This window comes from Marmota marmota, unplaced genomic scaffold (assembly GCF_001458135.2).
Source record: "Marmota marmota marmota unplaced genomic scaffold, marMar, whole genome shotgun sequence".
NCBI classification, from domain to species: Eukaryota; Metazoa; Chordata; class Mammalia; order Rodentia; family Sciuridae; genus Marmota; species Marmota marmota.
The window spans coordinates 21,210,509-21,221,001 of record NW_026000185.1 but is presented as its reverse complement, the minus strand read 5'-3'; the positions used below and the strand labels follow the sequence as shown (position 1 = coordinate 21,221,001).

Genomic DNA, 10,493 nt, shown 5'->3' with positions numbered 1-10,493 from the left:
GGAGGGCGTGAGCATTCTGGGAACAGGGAATTGGGCCCGGCGGGGCCGGGGGCCGGGGGCCGGCCGAGAGCCGCAGCTCTGGAAGGAACCCGGCGCCGGCGGGAGAGCCAGGAACCCTGGGTGCCGGCGGGGGAGGGGGAGGATGCCCAGACTCGGGATTGGAAGCCGGAAAGAGGGTCACTGTGCCGGGGAGCACGAGTCCAGGGTCTGGCCTAGCGCGGACGGGGTGGGGAGGCCGGGCCCGGGGCCCGGTGGCCACGTTCCCGCTGCCTCCACATCAGGGTCACCCTGGGCCGCTCCCACACCTCTCCCGGAGGCGGTCCCCTCCTCCCCGCGCCCTCCGCACTGGGGCCGTCCGAGGTCCGAGGCTAGCGCTCCTGGGCCTGGGCTGGCTCCAAGCACTACTTGCCTCCCTCAATCTTCCCACTTTCATATTCCATGTCAGCCGGCTCATTAACCCTTTCCCTATACTCTGGACCACTGAGTTTGCCTCTCTCAGGCCATCAAGGTACAGAAGCTCTTACCTGTCCTCAGCAAACACAGCAGGTCGCCTTTAGCCCTCCCTGGCCTCCTCAGAACAGCCAGGCAGAGGAGATCTCTGCTTCCACCTCCCTAAGACAGTTACAGGTGGGGGATGGGGGTTCTCAGAGCCTAATTGGATGCAGAGATGAAGAAATTAATTTACTTCCTAAAAACTAACTTCTTACTGCTCTTTGGCAGGGTTCAGCAGACTCTTGCTTCACCTTAATCACCTCTTGGCTCCCTCCTCTTGAGTCCTTGCCATGTCTGCTTTGCACCATTGCCCCTGTGTACACAGTCCCATCCACACAGCCACCAAAGCCCAGGCCCTTCCCAGGGATTCCCATCAGGGTGTAGATGTCACAGGAAGTCCTCCTAGCGCTTTGCTCCTGTGGTCCTGTTTCCCATCCTGGAATCATCTCTGTGGGGAATGACAACTGCTGTGTTGTCAAGGGAAACCTGGGAGGGGGGACTACTGTGAACTTGAATTCCTTTACTGCCATCCCCTTGCAAACTGATCTTTAAAGGAATTGGAACAAACAGGTTTTCCAGGAGCAAGGGAGGTCTAGCTCATTCGTTCATCTTCATTCATTCAACAAAACATTTATTGAACATCTGTTATGTGCTAGGCACTGTCCTGGGCATGTGATAAAGCATCAGAATAGAACAAAAGGAATAAAGGGGGCCCAAGATAGGACTAGTAATAGAAGGCTTTGACCTACAGGATTGTCTCCAGCTCATTGATGGAAGGCCTGGTCACTGGGTTCAACCGTCCTTTTATAGCCAAGGAAACTGTGGTCCCAGAAATTTCTCCAACCCATTCTCATGGGCAGCCAGCAGGCTCTGTCTGAGCTTTCCTTGTCACTGGTCTTCTGCCAGCAGCCCACGAGTATGACTCTCACATGACTCCCAAGGTCACCTCATGCTCTCAGAGACAGGGGCAGGGCAAACACAGAAACTTGCATTTATGATCTAAGCTCTGCCACTTCTCAGCCTGGGACCTTGGGACTGTCTCCCCCTGTGTTGATTTTACTAATCTGTAAAATGGACAACCCCTCATGGGGTTGTGAGAGGACTGGGTGGAAGAAATGAGGACACTCTGGCAGACACCAAGTCCTCTGCAGGTGTTCTCCACACACTCGTTCATTCTCTCTTTGTGTCTCTCTCTTGAGGCTCCTGCAGAAGCCCCTGATTTTAAACCGCCCCTCCCCCAACCTCTGACCTGATCTTTCTGTGCTTAGAAAAAGGAAAAGTGTCCCAGTCATTTTGGAGGGCTTCTTTCCCCCTCTGGGAAATTGGGGTGGCTTCTCACTTTAACCCTTTAAGTGTGAACCTCAGTTCAGTCTGGGGCTCATAAGGGAAAAGTTCATTGGTCTCAATTAGCAGCCCCATTAGGGAGGAAAATTGGAGTCTTAATGAGCTTCCTCTGATTCGCAAAATAACAGGTTCCCCAGCCTCTGGGCATCAGAGGTGTGGGAGTCAGGTACTTTTCCAGCCCCCAGTCTGGGTTCAAAGGGTTATGGCTGATGAGTTTTTAATTGCACTCTTAAATTCAGCTACTTGCTTAATTGTGATCTTAAGATCTGGAGCAAGAATCAGGCCTGCGGCAGAAAGGGGACCACAGAACTGGTGCCCGGAAAAATTAGGTGGTAGGATGCTGAAGTTTACATTAGTAGGAATAAGGAGGAGTGAGGCTAAGGGGGAGTAAAGAAAAGAGCAAAATCACCTTGCAATGTGTGCTATCTCTCCCTCCCCCCACCCCAGGGTCCCTGGAACCCTCCAAGTCCTGAGCTCTGGGATGGAGCCTGAGACAGTGCTGTGGGGCCCAGATCTGCAGGGTCCTGAAGAGAGCCTGAATGATGCTCACAGAGGTGAGGGGCACAAGAAGGGACTTTGGTCCAGACAAGACAATAGCCACAGTTCAAGGGAGGGACCCAGACTCTGAGGGAAATGGGAGGGAAAAGAAAACAGACCCTGTGTTCTGAAAGGAGATGGGGGCTGGAGACTCCCTTTCTGTCTGTAGGTGCGGAGAGTGGGAACGAAGAGGAGAGCCTTCAGCAGGAAAGTTCTGGGGAGGAAGTCATCTTGGGAGATCCAGCTCAGAGTCCAGAATCCAAGGACCCACCAGAGATACCCCTGGAGAGCCCTTCCCAGGATCCTTCAGACCCCCAGGACTCCCCCACCTCACTGGGTCCCTCTAACCCTTTGGACCACCAGACCTCCCTGGACACCCCAGCCCCGGAGGTAGTCCCTACCCCGTCTGACTGGACCAAGACCTGTGAGGCCAGTTGGCAGTGGGGGACCCTCACCACCTGGAACAGCCCCCAGGTGGTCCCCACCAACGAGCCTAGTCTGCGGGACCTGGTGCAGGGTCGTCCCTCTGGAGCTGAGAAGCCCTACATTTGCAACGAATGTGGCAAAAGCTTTAGCCAGTGGTCCAAGCTGCTGCGGCACCAGCGCATCCACACGGGCGAGCGGCCTAACACCTGCTCTGAGTGTGGCAAGAGCTTCACACAGAGCTCGCACCTGGTGCAGCACCAGCGCACGCACACAGGAGAGAAGCCCTACAAGTGCCCCGACTGCGGCAAGTGCTTCAGCTGGAGCTCCAACCTGGTGCAGCACCAGCGCACCCACACGGGCGAGAAGCCCTACAAGTGCACCGAGTGCGAGAAGGCCTTCACCCAGAGCACCAACCTCATCAAGCACCAGCGATCCCACACTGGTGAGAAGCCCTACAAGTGCGGCGAGTGCCGGCGGGCCTTCTACCGCAGCTCGGACCTCATCCAGCACCAGGCCACCCACACCGGCGAGAAGCCCTACAAGTGCCCCGAGTGCGGCAAGCGCTTCGGCCAGAACCACAACCTCCTCAAGCACCAGAAGATCCACGCCGGGGAGAAGCCCTACCGCTGTACCGAGTGCGGCAAGAGCTTCATCCAGAGCTCGGAGCTGACCCAGCACCAGCGCACGCACACCGGCGAGAAGCCCTACGAGTGCCTGGAGTGCGGCAAGAGCTTCGGCCACAGCTCCACCCTCATCAAGCACCAGCGGACTCACCTGCGCGAGGACCCCTTCAAGTGCCCGGTGTGCGGCAAGACCTTCACCCTGAGTGCCACGCTGCTGCGGCACCAGCGCACGCACACGGGCGAGCGGCCCTACAAATGCCCCGAGTGCGGCAAGAGTTTTAGCGTCAGCTCCAACCTCATCAACCACCAGCGCATCCACCGCGGGGAGCGGCCCTACATCTGTGCCGACTGTGGCAAGAGCTTCATCATGAGCTCCACCCTCATCCGCCACCAGCGCATCCACACCGGTGAGAAGCCCTACAAGTGCTCCGACTGCGGCAAGAGCTTCATCCGCAGCTCGCACCTCATCCAGCACCGACGCACCCACACGGGCGAGAAGCCTTATAAGTGCCCCGAGTGCGGCAAGAGCTTCAGCCAGAGCTCAAACCTCATCACGCACGTCCGCACCCACATGGATGAAAACCTTTTCGTGTGTTCCGACTGCGGGAAGGCCTTCCTGGAGGCTCATGAGCTGGAGCAGCACCGGGTGATCCACGAGAGGGGCAAGACCCCTGCCAGAAGAGCTCAGGATGACACCCTGCTGGGGTTGGGGGATTCTGCCCTGCTGACCCCGCCCCCTGGAGCCAAACCCCACAAGTGTTTGGTCTGCGGAAAGGGCTTCAACGATGAGGGCATCTTTATGCAGCATCAGAGGATCCATATTGGAGAAAACCCCTACAAAAATGCAGACGGTCTCATTGCACACCCAGCACCCAAAACACCTCAATTCCGTCCCCCGAGGCTCCCTTTTGGGGGGAATTCCTACCCAGGTGCTGCTGAGGGCAGAGCTGACCCCCCAGGACAGCCCCTTAAAACGCCTGAAGGTCAGGAGAGCTTAAGCCAAAGGTTGGGGCTGCTCTCCTCTAAGTCCTACATTTGTTCCCACTGTGGAGAAAGCTTCCTGGATCGCGCTGTGCTCCTCCAACATCAGCTCACCCACGGCAATGAAAAGCCTTTTCTCTTTCCGGATTATAGGATTGGCTTAGGGGAAGGGGCAGGGCCCAGTCCCTTCTTGAGTGGCAAGCCCTTTAAATGCCCTGAATGCAAAAAAAGTTTTGGCCTCAGCTCTGAGTTGCTGCTACACCAGAAGGTCCACGCAGGCAGGAAATCCCAGAAGAGTCCTGAGCCAGGGAAGAGTTCTTCCGTCCTCCTGGAGCACCTCAGGAGCCCCCTGGGGGCCAGACCCTACAGCTGCTCTGATTGTGGGGCCTCCTTCCTGGATCGCCTGGCCCTCATCCGACACCAGGAAACCCACACCCAAGAAAAGTCCCCCAGACCTGAGGACCCCCTGCCAGAACCAGCCACCCTGTCCACGAGCCAAGGGAGCCAAGGTGGTGAGGGAGAGGCTCCCACCCCCACAGGGAGCAGCAGCCACAGGGAAGGAGAGAGCCCCAAAACCCTCTTGGAAGAAAAGCCCTATTTGTGCCCTGAGTGTGGAGATGGCTTCACAGAAGTTGCAGCCCTCCTTCTCCATAGAAGCTGCCATCCAGGTGTCTCCCTGTGAAATAGGTGTGGAGACCAGGGGCCTCTCTCTCCTGAGAGGAACTGGCTCCCCCAAAAAATCATGTGGGGAAAGGAGGACAACCCTATCAGATTGTAGCAAAGTGGAGGATAAAGAACCCTGGGAAAAATAGTGCTTTTACATCAGTGATAAGAAACCCTATAAAATTGTTGGTGGGAGCCACTTATAATGCAGTAGAGAAAAACTGTTGGGTTAGAAACCCTATAAATATGTAGGAAAAAAAAAGCCCTTTAAGTCTGTAGCAGAAAAACCCTATAAACCTTAGTGGATAAAAGCCCTATTAATTGTAGGAAGAGGTCCCAATATGTCTCTAGACAACCCCATAAAACTGTATCAAAATCCTATAGGGTCAGGGAAGAACAGGGAACTCGGCATGGCATTGCCTTGGGATGGTGACCCTCAAAAGGTACAGGAAACACCTCCCACAGTGCTGATTCTGCAGTGTCCTCTCCCACCGGCGAATGGGAGGAGCCCCTCTCCCAGCAGCCTTGGACCGTTAGACTGAGAAAATTCTCAGCTGGGGAGTAGTGTGGGAGAATGGTCTGGAACTGAAAAAGGAAGAAAAAAAACAGGAGAAAATAAGCTTTTGAACCCACAGAGAAGATAAGACACAGAAACCGGGGAGAGAAAGGTGTAGCTTGTTTCACTGGGGGTACAAGGCCAATCTTAGATGAATTGTAGGTTAGGGGAAGAGGCCCATGGAATCTGTAAACATGAACCCAAAAATGAGGGAGAAAAATTATGTCAAGCCTTTTTAAAAGCTGAAGTTTGGGGTACATAAAATACTTGGAGTGTAAGAATACAGGAAACCACCACAAAAATTAGGGGGAATTTCTGTTAGATTGCTTGGAGGGAGGCAAGGTGGAGAAACTGTTCAAATGGAACCCAGCAAACTCCAGGCCAGATTCTCCCCTTTCCAGGAACTTGTTAAACTGTAAATTCAAGCAGATCCCAGCCAAGGTTCTTCCTGAGCCAGGCAGGACCACTTTCCCCAGCCCAGCTGGGAAGTCTACTCCAAGAGGCCTCCAGGATTGGTGGGGGCCTCTGCCACATTCTCAGGTCTCACGGTCAGGAGATTTTTCCTGAAATCTAACTGCCCCCAGTCTTGCTGCAATGGCAGCTCATTTCCTCAAATTCTGTCCTCAGTGGAGAGGGAGAACCGCTGCTAGTCGACCTCCAAAGAATAAATCCCTTCAGAGACTCAAGACTTGTATGTGGTTGTCCTCCCTAGACTGAGTCAGCGAGAGCCACTTGAGGGTTCTCTGTGGCGACAAGGGATGGCAAGACAACAGAATAGAAAGCTTTGATTAGCCAGCAACCTGATTTTAAACCTCAGCCTTTCATGTGAGCCAGTGGCAAGGCTGTCCACAGGATGAGCCAGCCCATGTGCGGTGGTGGGTGCCCAGATTCCCCACAGACTGGACCAGAAGTCCCGAAAAAGTCTACAGAAGTCCGACCACCTTCCTCATCTGGTACCTGGAGCCCTCTGATGTGATCTTGGCCTTTGGAAGGGAAGATTCCAACCCCCTTGGCTCCTCTCTCCTTAGCTAGAAACCACTGGAGGGAAATGGAAGGATGAGAAACCTTCTACCAGGCTGCTCACTTCTCCTCACACACTGCACAGCTATACTTCATAAACCCAGCCAAACCTGCTTATGTGACTGGGGCTGTGTGATCGGGAGAGATGGGTGCCCTAGAAAATGGTTAGAGAGAGAAGACTCTGAAAAGAAGCATCTGCAACAAGGATCCCCCCATAACCCTGGAAACCTTTAAAGATGGGGAGGACTCTGCTTAGTGCTCAGTTGGAAAGGAAGTGCCCCCTGGCCCCAGCAATGCACTGTCCTGGAGTAGGAGAACTGAGAGGTGAGGTGGCTCTTCAGGAGTCACATGCCCAGAGAGGCGCTACCTGGATTCCTACAAAGCTGTGAAAGAGACCTTTAATCTCATTATCTGTAAGTTCAAAAGGTGAAAACCCTTCACCCTCATCTATCCTGTCCACAAAGGGATAACCCTCAATTCTAAAAGGATCAAAATCTAGAACATTGTGGGAGAAAAAGACCAGGCCTGCTGCGGGAAAGGAAAAGCAGGTCTTATATAATTGTGAGAGGGCCTTGTTAACCTCCGCATTAAGCCCCACCCCACCCAAGTGCCAGGAAGGAGAGGTCCACTGAGGAGCCTGACTGCAAATCTCTATTGTCAGAAGTGTCCATGAAGGGGTGTCCCTATAAGACTCAGAGGAGATTAGTCCTCCAAGTCTAAGCCGATTTGTTCCCTTCTAAGATGGTAGCAGAAACTTCAGTTGTAGAGACAAACTCCTTAAAGCTAGGAGCAGATTCTCTCAGACACAGGTCTGAGAATCTGTCCTCAGAAGAGTGCTGGGGAACAGCTTTTGGGGGAGGTGGTCTTAGTCAAGGTCAGCTGTAGCCTATTGAGGACTAGGGTGTAGCGTACATAGTAGGATGCTCGCATGTTGTGGGGACAGGTGAAGGCTAAGGGTCTTGGCTCAGGTACTGAATGGATGATATGGACACTGCTGGTGGAGTCTAGGGCTTCCCAGTAGGAAAGGGGCAGAGTCAGAGACCTCTGGGTGTGGCCTGTTCTCTCTTGCCCACCTTCCCAAACTTCTTTAGCCAGGTTCATCCCTCCTGGAGCCAGCTACATCTGAGAAACTAAGCAGGGAGGTGGCAGTGTCAGAGTCCTGACTAGCTCAGACAGGGCCAGGGATCCAGACACCTGCCCACCAGAACAGTCTGGAAGGCATAATATAGTCAAACCCTCTTATCCAACTCCATGCCAGCCCCAGAACCCTCAGAAGTGCCCTAGTGGAGGACTCCATCAGCCAGAGGCCAGGAGTCATTGGTGAAAGCAGAAGGGAGGGTCTAGAAACTGATCTGAGCTTAGGGTGAAACTTGAAACTGCTATGGCTATGGAGGTCAGATGGGAACTCAAAAGAACTAGGCATGAATCCTGAAGAGGGGGGAACTTGAAACCATCACAACCAAGAGGTGGGGCTCCATGACCTCCACCCTGAGGTGAGCAGCTCCCAGACTCATTTGCCCCCATGAGGGAAGCCCCACTCACCTGACTTGTCCCTGTGAAGAGAGGCCCCACTTTTGAGTGTTGTGTGTCAATAACAGTGTTGTGTCACTGGTGGTCATGTTGATTAGTTGAAGAGAATAAAGGGAATAAGATTTCCCAGTGTGGTTTTTTTTTTTTTTTGTCTTCTCATTCAGCCTAAAGCAAGTTCAAAGAGCTTGTCTTCTCTCTGAGCCAGGGCTCATAAGTGACAAAGCTCAGTCTAGCCCCAGGCCTAGCCTTTTCCTAGGAGGTCTAAAATGCCTGTCCAGTGGGGTTTAAGAAATGTAAAAATCCTGCTGAGCTGGGGTGTAGCTCAGTAGTAGTGTGCTTGTCTATCCTGTGCAAGGGCCTGGGTTCCATCCCCAGCACTGAAAGAAAAAAGTAAATTAAATCCATACCCTTAATAGGAGAGGAGGGGATACCTCAGGGGTGGTGGTGGAATCTGATCAACTGGTGGCAAAACCAAAAAGCTTTTTTCAGCACCTGGCTTCAATAGCATGATGGCATGCTGACTGCTAGATGGCTGCATGGTGACTCTGGCACTGGCCAGCTCATGCCCAGCTATGCAGCCCAGGGAGGCCCCTCTAGCTGTAATACTCACACTCTCCCCAGGGTGCCACTGAGAAAAGCTGCTCTGGATCTAGTTCCAGCTACTATTCCTGGTTCCCTTGGGTCCTGGCCTGGCTCAATCCCTCCTCTGGACTGGGGCTTCCTAGACCCTGAGGAGAGGTGGGTGGAGCTCTGGTTTGTCATCTCACTCCCAGGATGTCAGCTCATAGATCCTCACCATATGGAAAGCTGAGGCTCAAGGAAAGGCAGCTAAGCTTGCTCAAGATCCACAGCAAAGTCAGCAAGTGAAACCAGAATGGCCAGGAATTTGAGTGGCTCTGCACCCAGCCAAGCCTTTCCTCCTATGGCTGGGCCTGCCTGGGCCTGGCCTGGGCTCCACACTGTCTGGGCCAGCTGGGGCTATTCCAAGGAATTCTCAATGCCAGGTTTACTTCTGTGCTGTATCTCCTGAGCCTGGTTATGGCCACTGAGTGGCTGCCTGTAGTCGGGTGCTAGCCTGTCACCTGCCTCTGTCCACCAGGGGACTCTTGCCCTAGGCAGGGAAGTGTCTCCCTACAGGTGCCACTCTGACCCAGACCCCAGGGCAGGCTCTTCCTCTCACCTGGAAAGTAGGCAGGGTAGGAAGGGATAGGTGGAACGACTTGCCTACATACAGGGGTGGTTAATGAAGACTCCATATTCTGTTGGTTCCCAGCACTGGGGACACTGAGGCATATCACAACAAGTCTCAGCACTGGAGTCCTCAGTAAGGTGAGGGAACTCCAAGGAGAGAGCAGGAATTGGAGCACAGTGACTTAAAACACTCTGGTTCAGAGATGGCAAAAGTGACTGTGGACCCACAGATGGTGCCTGCCACAGTAGAGGGCCAGATAATACTAGAAGAAGGGACCTGAAAGATGGCAGTCTCAGGAACAGGAAATCAAATGTATAGATGCCAGGAGTGGGATGGGCAATAGAGGGCACACACGGTTGAATATGAACTTAAAACAGAGTGGGAATTAAGGAACACAAAATTAGAGAGCAGAGGCCACAGCGGAGTACTTGTTTGAGGTGACTAGGGAAGGTGTGCTAGTGGGATATTGAGAATGACATAATCCCTCCCACCCAATGAACAATGGTTATTTTCAGGCTCAGGAACAAAATTTGGTGGTCTTAATAGCTCTACTGTAGTCATGGCCATGGATAAATACACGCAGGGAGAGTAGCAAAACAGAAATGAGAGTCTAGTTTAGGGGTGGAGAAAGAGGACCAACAAAAGACTATGAGTAGGAGGAAACCCAGGCAAGTGCAGTGTCACAAGCCCCAAGGGAAGCTCTGGGAGTGGTCCATTTTAAATGCTCTACTGGCCAATTGCAGGTAGTAGCCCTAGTCCATCACTGATGCCATCTGTTCACTCAGGAAAGAACAGCCAAAGTCAGGGTTGGCCAAAGAGGAGTTCTGGCCTTCCCATCCCTAGGTACCACAGTCACTGAGACTAGGGGAGCTACTGCCAGTAGTAAGCTGGTCAAGTCTAGGGACAGAAAGGCCAGACTAGCCATTAAGACAGACCCTGCCGGCACCTGGCACGCTCATGATAAATTATGGCTTATTGAGAGTTTCTGCCACCGCCATCAATGCGTTGTCCTCACAGTGAGATTCTAGGACCATTCCCTTTGGTTTAAACTTGAGAAAGTGCTTTGAGTCCTACTTTACTATTTAGGTATGAAGTTTTTGGCACTTCCTTCCAATATGGAGACTAGCTT

General features: G+C 53.2%; 1 protein-coding gene across 1 annotated transcript in view; it reads left to right on the top strand.

The window, feature by feature from the left end:
- The window catches only part of Znf629 (zinc finger protein 629), a 9,090-nt gene extending 792 nt beyond the window's left edge, over positions 1 to 8,298 (top strand). Inside the window, exons 2-3 of the mRNA XM_015491318.2 lie at positions 2,284 to 2,390; positions 2,543 to 8,298. Of these exons, the coding sequence (XP_015346804.1) occupies positions 2,318 to 2,390; positions 2,543 to 5,085 (2,616 nt within the window). The 5' untranslated portion in view covers positions 2,284 to 2,317 and the 3' untranslated portion in view covers positions 5,086 to 8,298. The remainder of the gene's footprint in view (positions 1 to 2,283; positions 2,391 to 2,542) is intronic.
- Positions 8,299 to 10,493: the final 2,195 nt, after the last annotated feature.